At 39.6% G+C, this 21,645-nt stretch overlaps 1 protein-coding gene across 1 annotated transcript in view; it reads left to right on the top strand.

The window, feature by feature from the left end:
- The window catches only part of VWA8 (von Willebrand factor A domain containing 8), a 376,054-nt gene extending 354,732 nt beyond the window's left edge, over positions 1 to 21,322 (top strand). The window contains exons 42-46 of the mRNA XM_063425968.1: positions 3,176 to 3,301; positions 7,509 to 7,667; positions 14,909 to 15,007; positions 15,620 to 15,858; positions 19,622 to 21,322. Of these exons, the coding sequence (XP_063282038.1) occupies positions 3,176 to 3,301; positions 7,509 to 7,667; positions 14,909 to 15,007; positions 15,620 to 15,858; positions 19,622 to 19,730 (732 nt within the window). The 3' untranslated portion in view covers positions 19,731 to 21,322. The remainder of the gene's footprint in view (positions 1 to 3,175; positions 3,302 to 7,508; positions 7,668 to 14,908; positions 15,008 to 15,619; positions 15,859 to 19,621) is intronic.
- Positions 21,323 to 21,645: the final 323 nt, after the last annotated feature.

Below are 21,645 nucleotides of genomic sequence, written 5' to 3'. Positions count from 1 at the left end.
TACTACTTTGGCAAAGAACCATCTGTTAGAGGTGGGTTTTCTGAGTTGGATTGGTGAAGGCATCATATAAAATCACTAACTTTTGCTGCCCATGTTGACGACAGATGCAGTATGAGTACTCCATAATATAAATCCACAGTGATGAACCTTAGGAAATACACATAAAACTATTGCAGGTAAAGTTGACTTTACCATTTATTGTATTGTGTGTATTTAACTACTGTAAACACACTTGTGTATGGTGCTTGTGTTTTAATGTTTATAATTCTTGAATTTATAGTTACAATTCTGGTGGTTTACCTTTGTAGATCAAGAAATTAATAATAAGAACACTGTCTCTTGAAGCTTTGCTAGGCTTGACATTATATGTTATTGATGTATAGCTATTATCTCAATGACGTGTTCAAGAGAAGGTCACATTGAGACTGCTAGATTGAAGCACTTGTTAATCAATGAGATGGAGGGGACTTGTAGATGCTTCAAAGTAGCACTAGCACATTCCTGTCTGTACAAAACACTGCACGTGCCGAAAAAATCTCCACTTTGAATGGAATGTACTCCACACTTGTTCCGCAGATAGGCGTTCTAGACTTTTTATTTGCAGTTAAGCACTGTATTCCTGTATAGACCAAGACATCTGCTAGAATGTTTTTATTCATATTTCCGTAGTATGCTGTATGTAACACTGGTATGATGCCATGGTTTAGAATTTTAGAATCTCCCTAATTATCCTGTAATCAAACAATGAACGCTGTCACTTAGCACTGTGCTAAGTATTATCCAGGAAATCCTGTTGCCCTTGAGTACTGACGTTTGGCTAGAGTCTAAATAGCTTGGAATTTTTAGAAAATGTTGAATTAACAATACATATTGAAAAACAAGACAGGAGTTTCCTCTCTTCTTACCCAAATATGTAGATGCTAACTTTACCTGTAGAACTTTGAACTAGTACTTTACTTCCTACGATATATCACATCAGCCCCTAGTGTCTGTCTTCCTCGTGCCTCTCATCCACTCCTTGTGTCTCTTACCCTACCCCATATGTACCCAGGACATACTTGAAAACAAGAGAAATCTCAATGTATATTTCCTGGTGAAATATTTTATAAATAAATATTTCATACTATTGTTTGCTATGTCATATCAGTATGTGTTAAGAGGTTACTCCCTGTAACTCCACCTTCAAGTTTACCTCCCTGTAACTCCACCTTCAACAGCTTCATAGGGACGTCATAGCAATGGATGGTTGGCAGGATCGACTTTTGGCCCCTGCAAAAGCCAGATGTCTTTACTGCCCACCAAGAACCCAGGTAAGAGGGCAAATGCTTGCATAACACTTTATCTCATTGCTGTGAACCGGGGCCAAGATAAGCCTTTAAGCATTCCTTTCTTTTGGCTGTCACAGATTCTTCTCAACCATGTAAATCCAAACCAATTTATTCTCCACCACCTTTACAGCCAAATTCCCTTCTTTACCGATTGTATCTCTATATAACCCTAGTGCTCCTTCTCATTTACCACTCTGTCTCTATACCCCCAGTATTTACTTTTCTTTACTCCCCGACATCTCTCTCCATGTCACCAGTGCATTCTCTCAATCTCCTGCATCTCCTCATCTCCGTCACTTCTCTACCCTGTCTATCACTTCCATTTGTCTCCTTTTATCACTCCCTCAACACATCGCTCTACATCACCCAACATCTCCATGTTTCTCTACACCATACTGGAACTGCAACGACAGAGACAGGAAAGAACATCATTACAAAAAGCAGGAGCCTGGCCAAGCTGTCCCTTCTTTTGGTGGCACTCTGGGGGCCTGAAGCTAGTGATTTCAGTGTTCTCTTGTCATTCATTGCTGCATTACCCAGTCAACAGTGAATGGAGTCAATTCTTACAGATTCACTCATATTCTATATTCCACTTTTGGGGTTTTTCGTTTGGTGTATAGAAGCAAAGGGGCATTTTTGTCATTAACATTTATATACTAATGAAAGGTTTAGGAAAAGTAGTAGTAATTAGCAAATGACTGCAAAGCAAACAGTGGTTAATTTGCGACAAACGTGCTAATGAAGTGTTATTTGGGTTTCGGTAAATGCATGCCATACTAATTGCTAACAGCAATTTGCTAAACACTCACCTACTCATTAATAATGTGTGCCTTTTTTAACCCATTACTGGACTGGAGGATGTCTTAGAGGGACCCTGTAGGCACGATAGCCATTTCATCCATTTGAATATGTTATAGTGCCTGGAGTCTTCTGGCGCTGTCCCTCCAGTCACCATTAAACCATTTTGAGCAGTGAATGGCAGTCATTGGCCACCAACAGCTGGCTCCTACTTGAACTATGGCTAATGCTTCCTCATTAGCCTAAGCAGCATAGAGGGGTTGAGCTGCTGGAGACTGTAATTTAGCTTTAAAAGATTAAAAACATTTTAACACTCAATGAAATACGACTCCAAAGGACTCTAAACACTATAACCACTTCAATGAGATGACACAATTACAGTGCCTACAGTGTCCAGTTAACTGAAATCAGGAACCATTTTTTTATTTAATCTCTGCGATCGTTCCTCATTTGACTAGTTTTGCAGTAACAAAATAAAAAAGTAAAAGCACATCCTAATTGATCTGATTAAATTGACACTGATGTTATATTTTCATTGTGCCATGACATAACAATTTACAAACGAATCCTACATTGTGTTGACCGCATTTATAATCTTTTCAGCAGTGTATATTTTCTTAAAATAACAAAGATTTAAAGCTTGCATGGCGCTCTTGTGAGTTAATTAGGAATTCAGTATAATATAGTTCTGATTTTCCACACACAATGGAATGTTGGTGCCTAATACACTCAACTGGGGAAATCCCAGCTTCCGATTGGCTGCTGAGATGACCTTTCAGCAGCTTTTTTTTTATTTTTTTTTATTACCTTTTGGAGTAAAAAAAATTCCTAAATAAATCTCGAAAATCTGTGAGAGTATGAGCTGACTCGGAGCTCTGTAACGGGTATTGGCAACATAATATAACATACCCGTGCTATTTTTAGTTTATGTATTGTTGTGATGGAAATCTATGACATAAAATGTTAACTCTGCCTTACTTAATATATAATAAATATCTGTATTTGTAAAGTTTAAACCTCCACTTTGCCTTTTTAATATCTTTTTTTAGGCAAAGGGAAAAGAAAGGCAGTGGTTGAGGCACCAAGCTATGGGAGAATTGGATGATACCAAAATCATTGATGGGCTGGTAGGGGAGAAGTCAATATACAAGAGACGAGGAGAACATGAGCCAGAGGTAAGCCATTCACTAGTTTTGTTATTTGTTATTACATAGTCTGTTTGTTTGTTGTCAGGGTTATAATGTTCAGGCGATCTGCTGTGTTTTTTTTTTTGTTTTGGTGTTTTTTGTGGCGTGTGTGGGTGTGAGCACGGAGGAATGGTATTTTCCTTGTTGGTAAAAATCCACAAACTTGAATTGGGTGAACGTGAGTCTTTTTCCAACCTCAATTGCTGTGTTATTGCGGTGAAAACTATGTTGCTGCCAGCTCATTTTACATGTTCCCTGTATTTACTGGTAACTGCTATTTTTACTTAATTTTCTACCCTGTCTCTTCATGATTGTAGTCAACGTTTTTTATTTTATTTCAGAAAAATCAATCGTAAATGTGCAGCTTATTTGTCTAACGAATGATCTACAATAAATTCCATATTTACATCTCAAGAGTCACCTGGCATAAAACTACGGAAAACATTAAGGGGTTACAACAACCCTTTTTTTACAAAAAATATTTTTTTAGTTTATAATGCCCTACTAATGTCCTCTCTCTTTTTTAGTTAAAGAAACAAATCCTTTAGATAAGTTTAAACTTACCATGAATTAAGCGCTGCGCAATATTCTCATCTGTCTTTTTATGGCTCCAAGGTCCAATCAAAAGACAACTGTAAGGGAGATGGGGAGGAAGCGCACAGAGGGAGGGATGGAGTGGCGATTAAAGGTTTCCCGTGCTGGCAGCACTATCAGCACTGCCTGCAGGGGGAGAAACTGAGAATGTCTGTCGCCAGTGCGCAATAAGCATATTTGTTTTCCACAGAGTTAAAGGGACACTACAGGCGCAAAAACAACTTTAGCTTAATGAAACAGTTTTGGTGTGTAAATCATGCCCCTGCAGTCTCACTGCTCAAAACTCTGCCATTTAGGAGTAAAATTACTTTGTTTATGCAGCCCTAGTCACAACTCCCTGCATGTAATGTGCAGAGCCTTCCTAAACACTTACTGAAAGGAACCTAGATCTTCTAGGTTCCCCTATTGCATAGTTTGTTTAATCTAGAATTTCTTATCTCCTGCTCTGTTAATAGCCTTCTAGAGCACACAATAACCTCATGTGTGTGAATGAAGTTCAATTTCTAGATCAAGAGAGAACAACTTCTAAAGCAATTTAACATCTGATTGAAAACGAAACTATTTTTTTTCAGGCAGGCTGTATGAGTCACAGCCAAGGCAAGAGTGCCTAGGGCTGCATAAACAAAGTGAGTTAACTCCTAAATGGTAGAGGATGAAGGGGTGAGACTGTAGGGGCATGATCTATACACCAATACAGCCTCATTAAATCGGTACTACTTCATGTCTGTAAAATCCCACACTTCTGGGCTGATTAAGTCATGTGTGCCAGGGTGTAACTTGTCCCCAAGTGCAGATTAATCCACATGTGCAGTGTTTCAAGCAGACAGACTTCTACCACCATAATAACTTCTAAAAGAAGTAGTGGTCATGGTAGTTGGAATAACCCATTATTAAATAGAGGTGCTGCTGCATATACAGAATACAACTTCACACATTGGTGCTCTGTGCTAGGTGTCATGAAAAGTAGTTAATTAAATTGTAGGAGAGCTGATTGGAGCATACAGAGGTTGAAGCAAACAAGTGATGCAGTGTGCAGAACATTCTTCTCCTAAGTAAACATTTTTTTTAAAAGTAGGTAGGAACTCCGCCGGTATTGGGGTGCTCTGTAAAAAGTGGTGGGGCTTAAATACAATATGGCCTTATAGTTTGATTGAAGGATCACTATAGGGTCAGGAACACAAACATGTATTCCTGACCCTATAGTGCTAAACCCACCATTTAGGTGTCTTGCCCTCCCTTAGCCCCCCTATAAAAGTTTAAAACTCACCTTATTTCCAGCGCCGTGCAGTTCCGCTGGCGCTGGCTCTGCCCCATCATCAAAATGGCCGATTTTATGCCAATCCAATGCTTTCCTATAGGGAAAGCATTGGATTGGCTAAAATTGGCACAGGGGCAGGGCCAAATGCCGTTTTGGCTGATCAGGACCTCCTCATAGAGATGCAGCCCTGAGCCAGGAAGCCCCTCCAGTGGCCATATAAGGAAAAGGCAGTGTTTACATGAAAATGCCTGAAGGGAGCTATTATAGTCACCAGGACAACTACATTAGGCTGTAGTTGTTCTGGTGACTATAGTGTCCCTTTAAGTCCTCATATTTTGCAAGATAGTTTGTAAAGCTACTTGAAAGATTTCCTGTGTGTACACGGAGCCATATTGGTGTGTTTTGGCACAGAACTGTCAGGGTGACTGGCAGCGAGATAGCAAGAGAGTCTGCAGTATCATTCTGGTTCCTTTACTATTTTTACTATTACTATTTACTATTTTTGTGGAGTAATGCTCAAACAGGAGAGAATCTGGTGAGCTAATGACAAAATATTTGAGGTCAAACCAGGAACTTCAAATACCTGTCATGCAGATTTATTTGTGTCGTTTAAAAAGAGACAATACGTCTACTCCACTTGGGTCATCTATATTTCTCTGTGTTGGAGAACTGCTTTTTTTCTGTAGTCTGTTTTATATGATGTTGTACTTTAGTAATGCACAGTGTAGCTGAATTATGATGTTGTGCTTTGCAATGTGCCTTTTGGGAACTATATAAAACAATGCTATGGACATTTGTGCTATTTTTTTAAGTGAGTCACTAAAAAAGGGAGAAACACCATTATGAATCATTATGAAATCATATGTTTTCCAGGATTCTTACCAAAACATTACTATATGGATATGTCTAGCAGTCTTATTTACAGGATGTGAAGGAATATTCCTCACATTGATTACGATGTCAGCACCATCAAATGCATGTATATTTTCATAGTTTGCCAGTTAAGTGTTGACAATTAGTTGATGATGTTTCAATGAGAAACAGAAGAAGATTGATAATTTATTTACTGCAAAAATGTTGATCCTTTATAAATATAAATTAACCAATGTGCTTTTTAAGAATGTTCTCCTAAATAATTGTTTGTATTTTCCTTGCCCAATTTTGTACAGATTTTGCAATTAATAAATGTTTTCAGCATTCTGCATATTAACCCTGCCTTCCCTGTCCCACCTCGCCCATTCTAAAATACCAATTCTTAGCTCCCTCTCTGCCACTCCTTTCTAAATGGCAATGTACAATCACACAGCTGTATGTGTCACCAGAAAGCAGAGCAAAACGTTCTAGGGGTTGTATTTCAGCTAACAGATTTCATAAGTAGATATGTTATGAAAAGTTATAAGGTGTTTACACAAAATTAAGAACCTTTCACAGTAAAGTTTACTATTTAATTATTATGAATTGTAAGTAATATTCAGAGCACCATAACCACTTCAGCATGCTGTTGTGGTTTTCGTGAAAGGAGTGCCCTGGCATCAGAACAATTTGTCAAACTATCTTAGAATGTTTTGAGAACGTACCTGGGTCCAACTTGGTGCATACAGCAACAGCACTATTGTCCACCGCACCAACCGGCCATTCAGGCCAGTTCTTATTGGCTGAGAACGTCAAATAAGTGATCTCAGCTAATTAGCATGGTCCTGTGTACAACCTGCTTTAGCTCAGTTGAAACATCAGACTTCTCCAGATAAGTCAAATACGGCAAGGGCACCAGGTAAGTTGTCAAACCGTTCTAAAATAAATTTGCCAGATTACTCTGGGAGGGTGACACAGCCACTTAAGCATCCTGCAGTTGTTAGGGTGCTTGGAGTGTTCCTTTAATGCATGATCTATACAATAGATTAAGACAAGTTCAATTCCAGTTTGGAGTGCCTTTGATAAATGGGTTTAAAAGGAAAGGTAAGGAATGAAGAGGTGTGAGATTGTGGCCTATTCTGTCATTATAGAATATATGATGATTTGGCTTCAAGTAGGAAGAAAGATGGTTGGAAAAATTAAGGTGCAATGATTCAGGGAGTAGGACCGCTATGATGTGAGAATCGCAAAGAAGTGATGATATTGAATACTTAAGGGCACCGGATGTTACAAAGTATCAGGAAATGATGATCGGTTAACAGGGTACATGGAAAAACAGCAACATGAATAGGACAAATAATTCTCAGTTGATCCATCCATCCATCTCTGACTGAACAATCAGTGGAGGTACTGGCATGACAATGTGGACAGGACACAAAAGCAACTGGCTGCTCATGACAAGTGTTATTCTGTTCTATGTTTTCTGCTCAGCCTGGAAGCCCTCAGCAGAAACCCAAGAGACTGAGACTGTTGGTGGATGTGTCTGGCAGCATGTATCGCTTTAATGGTGTGGACGGACGACTAGAGCGCTCCATGGAAGCTGCTTGCATGGTCATGGAAGCATTTGAGAATTACGAGCATAAGTTTAAGGTAATGACAAAGAGAAAATAATACAGTAATGATTTTTTCCCCCTGACTATCATAAAGTAGTGGGAAAATATAGAGTGTTCCAATGAGAATTATTCATGTAGAGGGAAATGTTTCAGAGCTTCTGTTGCTAGGATAAAGAAAATAGCTAGAAGCACAGTGAAGCCAGCACCGCATCTTCAAAATGCATTAGAGTGGAAAGCAAGGCTTATTTTTAAACAATACAAACCAGTTAAAGGTCAATTGCTAACATTTTTTTTTTTTTTTAAACCGCCATAAATAAATTCCAGTAGGGGGCCTGCTAGACTGGCTAGCAGGAGAGCATTTGGTGTAAATTTAATTATTTTGAGATGATTAACAGAGTTCAGTGCCATAAAACATGTATTCTCTACTTTGGGAAGCATAACTGTCAATCATGGTTTTATTCCGTTGCGTTGTTTTTCACAGCTAACTGCAAACACATCTGCAAGATTACACATAGTGGGTGTTCTATGTAAAGGGAAATCAGTGGATTCCCTACAGCCTACAGAAATATAGGATTAGGACAAAAATAATAGCATTAAACACACACGTGATGTTTCAGTTTGCAGATTCCATTCATTTGCATGGACTTTGCACTTACTTTCTAAACTCGTCTGGCCTCTCACATTCTTTATGTGTTTCCCTAACTTGTATCTATGGGTGTCATGGTTTTAGAATGCTGTCCTCTGTGCCATTGTCTGTTTTTATTTGTATATCTATACATGATTAGTGATATTGCTATTGACTTCTATATCGTCTTGCTGTAGTAACCAGTCTATTTGTGCACAGCGAGACAATTTGGCTTGGCTGAACCATTTTACTGGAAAACAGAAAATTATGTGAGACTTCCGAATTTTGGCCGAAAGTCATTTAGGCTGGGTAGAATTTCGACAGAGCAAAGGGTGCGAAAATGGGTCAATCTGTGTACAGTAAAATTTGCAGTCTCACCATTTGGTTCACAGATCAAGTGAGAAAAAGAGACCAAAAAAGCCATAGCCCAAAAATGTGTTTTTTAAATTAGCTGGTAGAAATGAATTTGCTTTCCTAGTCTGAGGTATAACTATATAGTGTGTTTGAAATGCATGTATTAATTTTTTTTTTTTACACTTAACATTTCTATTGAACTAATTATAATTTTGCATTACAGCTTCCTCCTAATTTACTTCCTCTTGTGAGAATGTTAATGCTCACTGACATCACTTGTTATAGCTAATCTGCTTTTCCATTTTGTCCTACATCTTTATTCTTTACAAGGAACCTCATAACTTCCCATTTGCACTCTGATCTCTAAACACTGCTCCAGTCATTGAATTATATTGACTACTTGTCTCCTAATATTCCATCACATGCTATATGCACTTTAGTTACATTTGAAAAACTTCCCAGAATCCTAATAAAACCAAGCTTGGCACCAAATACCAGGTTCTGTTTTCGAATAGTGGGATACATGCTTACTCAATAAATACTTGTAAGTACTGATAACCACATAAAGGGTAACATTGCCTTCTCCAGGTTATTGTGGGGCCGGGTGTTTGTTGGGAATAATCTCCTGAGATGAATACTCATTTGTGACTAATCTACAGTGTGGGAGTGACTATTGTTCTTAATGTACGTAGTGTTAGTGAGCTTCAGTCTCTCTAGAGTAATTCTTGTGCTACTCTAATAAGACTGAGTAATGTTTTGCACTTTAGAGCAAGAAAACTATGTACCCATTATTGTGAAAGTCGCACTCACAGTCCCTTTCTTCTTATTCTGTGCTGTAAACCACGATGTTCTTGTCTGTACATTCTAGCTACTAGCAAAAATATGAGCTAAAAAATTTAAATGAAGAAAGTAAAGTTTGCAACATTGCAGTGTTAACACCAGGCCCGACTGGCCATTGGGCAAACCATGCAAATGCCCAGTGGGCTGCGATGGCCATGAGCCTAGGCCGACAGGAGAGATCAAAAGATCCCCGGCCGGCCCATGCATCAAATATCTCCCTCACAGGCCCACAGACACTTAAATTTAGCAGCTAGCAAAGGAGGGAGAGGAGGACCCAAGGAGCTCAAACTTGCGGCTTTGCCAGGTTCTTCCTTTTTTTGAGGTCAGCGCATTGTCGCGGTTACCATGGCAATGCTCTGATCTCGTGAGAGTGAACTCTATCTGGAGGAGCTACAGGCTAGAGTTCATTCACATTCATAAAACATGTATTTACTTCTAATGTATTTACTATCTGCTCTACCCCTCTCACACACACACTGCACTGCTCATAAACACACATTGTACCCCTCACATACAGATTGCACGACTCAAACACACTGCACCCCTCACACACACACACATTGCCACCCTCACACTACACCCTTCATACACATATTGTAACCCCTCACACACACAGTGCACCTCTCACACATATGTTGCACTCGTACACAACTCTGTATCCTACAAATACACGCACACAAACACACACACAAACCCCTATACACACTTTGAGTCCACTGCACATGCACTAGATCACCTACGCAATAGATCCTCTATAGGCACACACTGCACCACCTACACATTGCTGCCAACACTCTGAATCCCCTATGCATACACTAGATCCCCTGTAAGCAAACACAATACATTCCCTATAAATACACACTCTTTACAACCTGTACACACACTACTTCACCCATACACAGATGCACTGCAGTGCCTGTGCACACACTTTCTACAATCCTTATACACACTATGCCCCCTATACACACTATGGCCTCTATACACACACCCTCTCTCTCTCTCACTCTCTACAGCCCTTAGCAACACATTTTACACCACAAACACAACACACACCCGGAACCAACTATTTGCATAAAACACAACACCAGAATCAGCTTACTCTACACACAAGCAGGCTCCAAACACATGCACAATACGCCTTCCTGGCCCTTTTGTCCTCTGGTATCCCACTTATGGAGACACCAGAGACAAGGCACAAGCAAACACAGCGCAAGCCTGTTAATACAAATGCTTGCACTGCTCTCAACAAATACGGGGCCTTTTTCTCATGCGAGAGCTCTTCAGCAGGGCTCTGCGTATTGAGCCAACATTCTCAATTTGAGAGGGAGCTGTTTGTCATTGGTGATGACAAAATACCTCCATCTCTGGCCCCACCGTCTTCTTAGTGGGCCTCTGTGATTAAAACATTCCCGGGCTGGTGTATATATGTTCCCAGTCCAGCAATGGTTGACACCGGCGTTACATGTACATTTAATGCTATGATAAAGAATGATGGGAAAACATTATTGTGTTTGCAATCCCTGTTTAAAAGCTAAGCTGCTTTAATGAGGTTTGTAAGGTTTAACATAACAACATTCATCTAACGTTAAATATAGAAAATCATTTCAATACCATTGAAGTCAAAACTGTGCTCCTTCAGATTAGCAGGTGTTTCCACTTATCCTTCAAGTTTCGATGGACTAGATTTCTTTGTATCCAAAATTAAACCCGGGACTTCATTATGTTCCTACACATTACCTGGAAGCTAAATGTATCTGTCTATTTATGGGTTTATAGAGCACTTAAACCTAGAGAAAAGCCTGTATGCCATTACAGTGTTTTTCAGATTATCAGTGTTTCTGCACAGTAGCTTCTGTCTTGCTGCGTTACCTTCATGTTACCTTCATGATTCTCTGTGACATGCAGACAGACAGATAATGTGAGCTCTGAGTGACTGCCCCTGCTTCTGTTGTCCACCTATACAAGTAGTTGAGACAGAAGAAGTTAAACTACAACACAAGTGTTTATTCCGCCAGGAAATTACTTAAAAAACATGTATGTACACAAAAATCACTTTATTCATGAGGTCATCATGGCCATGCGTTATGCACTTTCACCATTATAACCCAATAGAAATCATGGTGGTCTCTAAAAAAATGAGTTTTCAAAGTGTTGCATGAAGTTGTAACATTGCGAGTGATTGAATGCAAGCTCTATGAGAGTCATACTGTCTGTAAGACTAAGGAGTGGAATGCGTGCATTTCAAAATAACCTCACTGACAGCCCCTCTACTGGCTCTATTCCCTGCCTTACACAGTGCAATCTCCCACCTGCTGTGCAACCTGGTCTTTGATATTAAAGGTGTAAAATTACGGAGATAAGAGGCCTTTACACAAGATGGGATGAGTTGCGAAATGGCCTGGATTATCTCTTATTAACTGATGGAGAGAGATATAGAACAGTCCTTATTCAACAGAATCCAGAATACTGTTTTTGTAGGATGGTATGTAGGCTGTGAAGGGTGGAATCTAAAGACAGATAACCCAGCTACATGTAATGTCATAACTTACTTAATAATATGTAGGTTTATATTAAACATATATGGAGAATGCATATAACATAAACAACATTTGCCTACTGTAGAAATACTGCAGTGAGTTTAGCACAAACAAGTTGTATTCAATCTTCTTCTTAGCACGCAATGATAATAAAAATATGTTCCTCTCTCTTATACAGCATATTTTTCAGCAAGAACCTATCCTTATTTATCTAATGGGCTTGCGTCACAAGGATCACAAGTGGGGCAGAGAATGCTAGCTATTCAATCTTGTGATAGCAAAGGAGTATAGCAACACATGTGAAAGGTTTCACAATGAGACTTTCTTAAACAAAGGAACAGTTACATTTGGTATTACTGGTATGCTTGATATACAACTTGCATTTAAATAAGGAAAAGTGATCACAAATGATTATACCATAAATCGGTGGATAACCAGCTAGAGAACAGGTACCTTTGAAGCATTTTGCATCTCTAGGAGATAACAAGACCATCGTCGCAACATTTTTTAGAATTAGTCTCTTTGCCCATCAACCCATGTGACATTTCTTCATGCATTCTAGTAATAGTCAGATTGTCTGTTATCATTTGGATTGTGGGAGGTGTGGATGAAGTGTTCGCTATGTTGAAGATATACATAACATTATTTATTCCGCAATATATAGGAAAGCCAATGTCTTTTTGACAATGCGAACAGTTTGGAATAAGTTAATAAATGGTCCAACCTAGCACAAATTAATGTGTGCCAGGTGGGACCATATCAATGATTAAGGTTTCAAAATACTTGTGCTAATTTGACCATATCACTTTAGTTGAAAAAGTATCAAACTGAAATTTTCAATACTTTTCATGCCATCTTGATGTCATCACTGTGAAAAATCACTAGAGGACACTGTAGTCACCAGAACCACTAAAGCTTAACGTAGTTGTTCAGGTGTCAATAGCCTATCCCTGCAGGCTTTTCAGAGAAAAGGCCGTGTTTACATTACTGCCTAGTAACACCACTAGAGGAACTTCCTAATCCAAGACTGGAATTTAGCATCTCCACACTATGCATGTAGATGCTGAACGTTCTCCACAGAGATTTGTATAAGAAGACGAAAATTGAGTGCCCAACTTTAAAACTTAACTTTTATTGTTGTTAATACAAATACTTCAAATAAACATAGCGGAAAAAGTATTTTAGAATAGTACAGTAGTGCTCAAAGTGAAAAAAGCAACCAAGTCTATATACAATACGTTAAACTTTTTCCTGACCAGTGTTAAAGTCTCACTGGCAAAATAGTTAAACACAGTGTATCGATATGCCCTTCTTTGTTATCATTCAGTAAGGTGTGCTGCCTCACTAATATCGATACACTTTTACTATGGTTTCCTAAATTTTGGTAACCAAGTTTTGATTGTTTGTGATTGATACCGGAGAAACTGACGGAAGCCAAGCACAGAGAGATGGACACAGGTTTCTTCAGGAAGGAAGAGATTCTTTATTCGATTCACCGATCGGGACTCAGAGGGACTAATGTCACCAAAATACAACAAGTTCTGAGCCCCGGACAATAGTGTAGGCTCCTTATATAAGCATGTAACTCCTCCCATAAGTAGCCCCACCCACACATTCTCTTACCCAATCAATCGAATAAGAACTAACTTCCTGTTTGACCGCATGGCTTGCCCAGCACAATGGAGGAGGGGAATACTACATCCGGTATTCTCGCACATGCTCCGTACACTACTGATCGTATCTTTGCCACGTGCAACCAACCTACCGATACACCAGTATATGCACGTACACATGCCACGTGGTAATCTCGGCCTACTAAATTTATTTTTACCGAGATTCCACCACATGATGATGCACTGTTATGCCTAGAATTCTAGGCATAACCATAGTAAAAGTGTCTAGAATTCTAGACATAACAGTGCACCATCATAAACAATCAAAACTTGCTTACCAAAATTTAGGAAACCATAGTAAAAGTGTCTAGAATTCTAGGCATAACAGTGCATCATCACAAACAATCAAAACTAGACTTGCTTGCTTTTTTTCACTTTGAGCACTTTTGTACTATTATAAAATAGTTTTTCCGCTATGTTTATTTTAAGTATTTGTATTAACATCAATAAAAGTTACGTTTTAAAGTAGGGCACTCAATTTTTGTCTTCTTATACAAATGTCTTCAGTTACCTGGGTTACCCCCAGAACAGAGTGTTACCCTTTAGCTTCCACTTTCCTCTAAATTTGATATTGTCCATAGAGATGCATTGATTCAATGCCTCTCTATGAGGAGATGCCGATTATCCATAGCGGCGTTTTGTCACTCATGCGCAATAGCCTCCAAATGCTTTCCTATGGTAAAACTTTGGATTGGTTGAGATTATCAAGATTGATAATCTCAGCCATAGATGCGGGGCCAGCCAAAGCGAGATCGACGGGGCCAGCCGCATCACCTGGGAAAAAGGTGAGTAAAAGGCTGGTCACCTAAACAGCAACAGCCTAAAAAGGCAGAGAAGGCTGGTCACATAAAAACAGCAACTTCAGGCCTATAGTGTCAGGAATACATGTTGTATTCCCTACACTATAGTGTTCCTTTAAGCAAGGGTCAGTGCTCCTTCTTTAAACAGTAGATATTAGGCTACCACCAGTATTCCAAAACGTACATCAAACAATGTACTGACTGTACTATATGCATGAGACACAGAGGCTCAGATTGGGAGGATTATTAACCAGTACCACCAACATCCATAAAATCTTTTAAACTAACTGTATACAACATTATAGGCTACCGTATTAGGGTTCACACCGATTGTACATGGGTATGAAGAATGTGGAACCATTGTTCATTGCATGTTCCACTTTTGTTCACTGTGTGTCTGAATGATACGGTTCAGCAATCTCATTATTTCTTTCTTGTTTTTCTTATAGTACGATGTCATTGGCCATTCTGGTGATGGTTTCAACATTGAACTTGTAAAAAGTGACACAATCCCCAGGAACAATAAGCAGAGGTTACAGATTCTGAAGGTGAGTGTTTCCCCTGTATAGTTCTAATCAGAATGTGAGAATGCTACCAAATGCATTTCTCCCATGTTGTGTAAACTGCATTATAGAAGGAGAAATCTGTGATCTGCTTCTCACACCAAGCACCTTATAGAGTCACCAAGGTATTGGATTTGCTTTAAAGTTAATTGTTTTATATGGTGGGACTGTGAGTTTATTAGCAACCACTAAATGGAAACCCCTACCAAAAGTGTATATTTGTAGAAAGCAGATACATTAGGGTAATTGGACACTTTTAATGACTCAAATTAATCATAAATGCCTGCCAGATTATGTAGCAGGTTGTTGTTGTTTGTGTGTTTTGTACACACACAATTGCATTGTTGCATTGTGAATGTTATAATCTTGATGCATGCCAAAACAGAAAAATCCATAATTTATGCTCAGCTACAACCCCTGGATATCAAAATAGAGACACGTTATAGTATAGGACCGAATGGTTTGCAGGGCCCATATTTGAAAACCACATTATACTATACCCTATGCAAAAGAAGACAGCATTGACTTTTTCACATGGAATATTTGGTCTTTTATGTGCTAATTTTATCAATATGTTTTAATTCATTTTATCACCAGACCATGCATGCTCACTCCCAGTTCTGCATGAGTGGAGACTACACCTTGGAAGCAACAGAGTTCGCAATACGGGAGATTGCCAAAGAGGAAGCTGACGAGTATTTTGTCATAGTCTTAAGTGACGCCAACCTAGAGAGATATGGCATACCTCCATCAAGGTTTTCCCAGGCTTTGACAACTGACCCACAAGTCAATGCATTTGCTATATTTATTGGGTCTTTAGGAGACCAAGCTGACAGGTGAGTGATGAGAGTAACGTTTAATATGTTGGGGGTTTTTCCACTTAAATCTAAAGCAAGTTTAACCCCTTAAGGACACATGACATGTGTGACATGTCATGATTCCCTTTTATTCCAGAAGTTTGGTCCTTAAGGGGTTAAAGGGACACTATAGTCACCAGAACAACTACAGCTTATTGTATTTGTTCTGCTGAGAAGAGTCATTCCCTTCAGGCTTTTTGTAGGAAACACTGTCTTTTCAGAGAAAATGCAATGTTTACATTAAAGCCTAGGGATAGCACCACTGGCCACTCCTCAGATGGCTATTAGAGGAGCTTCCTAGGGCAGTGCTGCACTATGTGCAGCACTGTCATTCAGTGTCTTCACTCTCTGCATGGAGACACTGAACTTTCCTCATAGAGGTGCATTGATTTAATTCATCTCTATGAGGAGATGCTGATTGGCCAGGGCTGTGTTTGAATTGTCCTGGCTCTGCCCCTGACAGTCCCAGCAAATCCTATAGGAAAGCATTGTGATTGGCTCAGAACACCACGTCTGATTATGTCAGCTAAGCAGGCAGATCAGAGGCAGCAGCTGTAGATTTGAATACAAGTAAGTTTTTACTATATTTAGGGGCAGGGGTGGCTAGATGGTGTCTTTAAAATACCCTACAGGGTCAGAAATACATGCTTGTGTTCCTAACCCTATAGTTTTCCTTTAATACAAGTTTAATAGAAAGTCCTTTATTTAATACTCTCAATTGGTTGCACATCTAAGAGCTATTAGAAAAATGCAAAGTGGTTTGTATAACTTATATCAAGAGTCACTGAACACTCAAAAGACAGGGAGCAGAGAACGATAGCTTCATGACACTTACAAGTAGCTCAATAAGCAGCTTATTTTCTGTAGATAGAGAGTAACATGAACTATTAGACTTAAAGGGACACTCCACAGCCTAAGAAAAAAACTAAATCATGTTTAGTAGATACACCCCCAATTAAACTATGCAGGCATTTAATGTGCATGTTTGCATTGGCAGCATATAAAAAAACAGCTTGCAAAAGCTACAGAACTCTTTCTTGTCTGAAACGTTTGCAAGCCCTCCCCTTCCAACTTAGCACAAACTTTCTGTGGCTGTCCAATTGTAGACTTCACAATACAGCTCATTATGAACTCTTTGCAATTGCCTGCCTCTTGACTAAACAACCAGGAAGTAACAGGAACGGTTGTCTGACATCCAGGTGTGTGTAACAAGTTTAATTTATAAAAATGCCAATTTCTTCTGAAATCAGCGTTTTTGGTCAAATAAAAAAAAAAAAGAGATGACACAATATTCCTACATAATTTCAACAAGCTAAAGTGCTTTATGTTTCTGGAATGTCCCTTTTACCTGAAATTGGAATGAGAGACAGATGGCCCAGGAAACACTACCTAACTGGCAATGTTTTAGATTAGATGTCCAGCACAGTTGGTGAATACAGTATAGATTATAGCAGTAAGAATTAAGCTTGCACATTTACAAGATGTGGCACAGCACACGAAGTAAAAGCTTTTAAAGGGAAACTATAGTGCCAGGAAAACAGTTGTTTTCCTGGCACTATAGCTTCCCTTTCTGTCAAGACCCCCTCCCGCGGCGCTAAAGGGGTTAATGACCCCTTCAATCACTTACCTTGGTCCAGCGCCAATGTCCCTCGGCGCTGGCTCAGTCCCGCCCTCTCTCCTCCCCTGCCGTTGGGGAAGACCTAATGCGCATGCGCGGCAATCGCCGCACTCGCATTAGGATTTCCCCATAGGAAAGCATTATTTAATGCTTTCCTATGGGGATTCCGGCGATGCTGGAAGTCCTCATGCATAGCGGTGGTAGACAGTCACTAGAGGAAGAGTTAACCCTACCCGGTAATTATTGCAGTTTATATAGTTAAGGGTGATGGGAGTGGAAGTGGTCTGGGTGCCTATAGTGTCCCTTTAAGCTGCTCTTAAAGGGACACTCCAGGCACCCAGACCACTTCTGCCCATTGGAGTGGTCTGGGTGCCAACTCCCACTACTCTTAACCCTGCAAGTGTAAATATTGCAGTTTTTTATAAACTGCAATAATTACCTTGCAGGGTTAACTCCACCTCTAGTGGCTGTCTATTAGACAGCCACTAGAGGGCACTTCCTAACTCATAGCAAAGATTTTCTTTGCTAGAGCGTCACTGGACGTCCTCACGCTGTGTGAGGACCTCCAGCGTCGCTCAATTCCCCATAGGAAAGCATAGAAAATCTTTTTCAATGCTTTCCTATGGGGAGCGCTAATGCCGTGCATGCGCATTAGGTCTCCCCGGCCGGTGGACGGGATCAGTCTCACCCACCGGCTGACGGAGTCAGAGGGAGGAGCGGCGCGGTGGAAGAAGCAGCGACGTGGGACATCGTCGCTGCCTCAAGTAAGTAACTGAAGGGGTTTTCACCCCTTTAGCAACTGGGGATTGGGGGGGGTGGGAGGGAGAGGGAACCTGCAGTGCCAGGAAAACTGATTGTTTTCCTGGCACTGGAGTTTCCCTTTAAGAGAGGCTTCTTTCGAAGTGCCTCTAATTTTTAGTTTGTCTGCATCTTGTGTCAGTTTGTTACTGTCATCTCAAGGGTACCACAGTATTTTTATGGTTTACTTATGTTTTAGAGATGGTAGATAATAGTGGAGATTCACCAAGAGACGGAGAGTTGGGTTTGATTGAATGTGCTTTAAATATTAATTATTTAGCAGTCATTCTAGAATTATATATTTTACAGATGAAATAAGCCTCATTCTTTCATAGAGAAGTTATGCAAATCCGAATAAATATATATCTTTCCATTCTTTTACGGTTTTTGCATTGTTTCCATGTGAAACAGTACTTGTTCCCACAACATTCAAATGTGGTATAGATAAACCATTGCTTATGTCACAGGTTATTTAGCATAATCAAATAAGCTTGGGTCTCCGCATTAGATATAACTGTGAATCTTTGTTCATTATACCTACAGTACAAAAAAGATCACACAGACATAGTGCTATATTCCCACATTTAAATGGTCAATAATTGACCTACTGAATGAAAATAGGCACGAAAGAATCCTTAAACTGCACCCAATAATCATTGCAGGACTAACTCCCTTCACACCTCTGACATCATAGTTTCTATGAATGGACATGGTCAGACAATGACATAGCTTGTTTACTGACAGCTACACAGACAAACATTATAGTAAGTTGAATGCATGTTACATAGGCTACTGTGCTTGTGAAAGCGACAGAGCTTTGATATGTATAACATTTCTTAGAAAAAACACAATAAAGAACCCTGAAAAATAATAAAGAAAAAAAAATGAAACAAAATCAATTTTTGTAAGTTTTACGTTAATATATTGGCATTATGCAGTCTTGCCTTTTCCATTACTTGTGTGTATTTACAGTTCTTTTAGAATCCGACTTACATAAAAGGAGAGTTTGTTCATTTAGTTCTGTGTATCGGATAGAAGAACGGGTATAATGAGAGGGGAAGTAGAACTGAAAGAATTCTGGAGATAAATGAAAACGAGTTTGCAGTAACAGCCCAGATGTGTCCTTGCGTGGCCTTTCATGATGTATCAGCTTGTATTAGTACAACCCTTTAGACTATTCCTAAGCTTTTATTCAGCCAGTAATAGGAGAATGAATAGAATCTGTCTATGTGTTATTCAGAAGGGAGCGCTTTTTCTCTCTGCCCTGTCTATGATAGGTTGATTTGCATTGCTAATGTTCTTCCTCCCTTCCTTTCTGAACTGCAGACTGCAGAGGACACTTCCAGCTGGGCGATCCTTTGTTGCCATGGATACAAAGCAGATTCCCCAAATATTGCAGCAAATCTTCACGTCTACCTTGCTGTCCAGTGCTTAGAAAGCAGACCTCATACACCATCAAGCCCTTGATTGACTCATATGAACTGAGAAAATAGAATAATAAATTACACAACTACGGGTTTATTGAAACTTACTTCAAACTCATCAGATGTTATTTAATGAATTGTTTTCAATCATTTGTAAATCTTAATGATTTTAGAGTCTTTTTTTTTTTTTTATTTGTATGACTGGCAGTGGGTTGTGTAAGGCACATATAAAGAAAAGTTTTTGCCATTATAAAATGCCACGTCTTTATTTTTTTGTTGCATGCGGTGGCCATACAATAATTTTAATTAAACATGATTGTAAAATATTTAAACTGTAGGGCAGAACATGGCTGTCTCAAAAGCTAGACCCTAATCTTTTTCAGATGCATTTTCAGCATTAAAGGAATGCTCAAGGCACGATGACAACCTAATCTAAATGAAGTTATTATAGTGCCAGGAGATCCCAAGTGCATTCTTACCACAAGGGGTTAAACCGTTCGATATAAAAACATCCTGTAATAGCTACAGATCTCCTGTCAGTAGCCTTTGCAAGCCCTCCCCTCAGTCTTTCTGTGATTGTCCAATCGTAGACGTCCCAATGCAGCTCAATGAGAAGTCTTTGCAAGTCAGGTGCTCTTAGCAATTGCTACTTCTTGAGTTTAGCTCCACTGAGCCAAGCAACTAGGAAGAAGTAACATTATCTGATGTCAGCTTGAAAGCATAGGGGGTGTAACCAGGTTAATCTATAAAAGTGTCACTTTCTATTGAAGTGTCCCTTTAAAGCAACTATGTCACCGTCTTGGGTCTTTTTATATTTTGCAAAGACTCCCCACAGTGACTGTTCCTCGGGTTGTCCAGTGGCTGCCGTGTGCAGGGGAAGGTGATTTTTTTCTTACCTAAACCTGTCCCATCACTATACTCTCCCTGCTGGTCCTCTTCAGCTCCTGGTGCTTCATCTGCCAGGAGCCCACGTCAGTGCTGTACTCTTGCACAAGAATACAACACAGAGTCCTATGGAGGTTTCATAGGATCCTCCATAGACAGAGCCTTTTTCAACTAATGCCATCACTTGTGACAGCTGGGGGTAATTGCAAAACTTGACAGCAGTAGCTCTGCCTCAAGCGTAAGAAATATACTAAGACAAAGTAATCCCTTCTTTGTATTACTATATACTTTAACTGCATTGGAATTTCAGTGACATCCCAACACAATGAATGTGAGTATTTCATAAAGATTTATTGATTTTGGGGGGGGGGGGGGGGGACAGGGAGTCATTCTAAAAGCATTCCAAAGGCATGCAAAGCATCATGGGAGTTGTAGTTCTACAACACTTAGGGATTGCCTTTTCGGCACTCCTGGTTTAGGGAATAGGTTGTACTCTATGAAGTAAATTCATCAATCTAGAAGAAATCACAAAATGTTCTTGATTAGTTGCAGTCCCAGCCCAACCCCACAAATGAATCCTGCGGGGCAGCAAAATTCATATGTAACATTTTTCATTGTTTAGTTATATATTAATTGTATTAATTATTTAAGTTTATGGTGAATTACAATCCTCTACTTTAACACATCTTTATCAGTACTTTTGGTAAATAACCTCTGATTTTTTTATATCTGTGTTTGATTATCTTGTATTTTTTTTTTCCTAATTACCGTATATACTCGAGTATAAGCCGAGTTTTTTAGCACATTTTTTGTGCTAAAAAACTCCAACTCGGCTTATACTCGAGTCAATAGTCTGTATTATGGCAATTTGCATTGCCATAATACAGACTGGGGGAGAGGGGGGCTGGCAGAGCTGTAACTTACCTGTCCTGCAGCTCCTGTCAGCTCTCTCCTCCTCCGCGCCGTCCGTTCAGCACCTCGGTCAGCTCCCAGTGTAAATCTCGCGAGAGCCGCGGCTCTCGCGAGACTTACAGTGTGAGC

This window comes from Pelobates fuscus, chromosome 1 (assembly GCF_036172605.1).
Source record: "Pelobates fuscus isolate aPelFus1 chromosome 1, aPelFus1.pri, whole genome shotgun sequence".
Lineage (NCBI taxonomy): Eukaryota > Metazoa > Chordata > Amphibia > Anura > Pelobatidae > Pelobates > Pelobates fuscus.
Note: the sequence above shows the minus strand (reverse complement) of the source record. Positions and strands in the feature narration are given on the sequence as shown.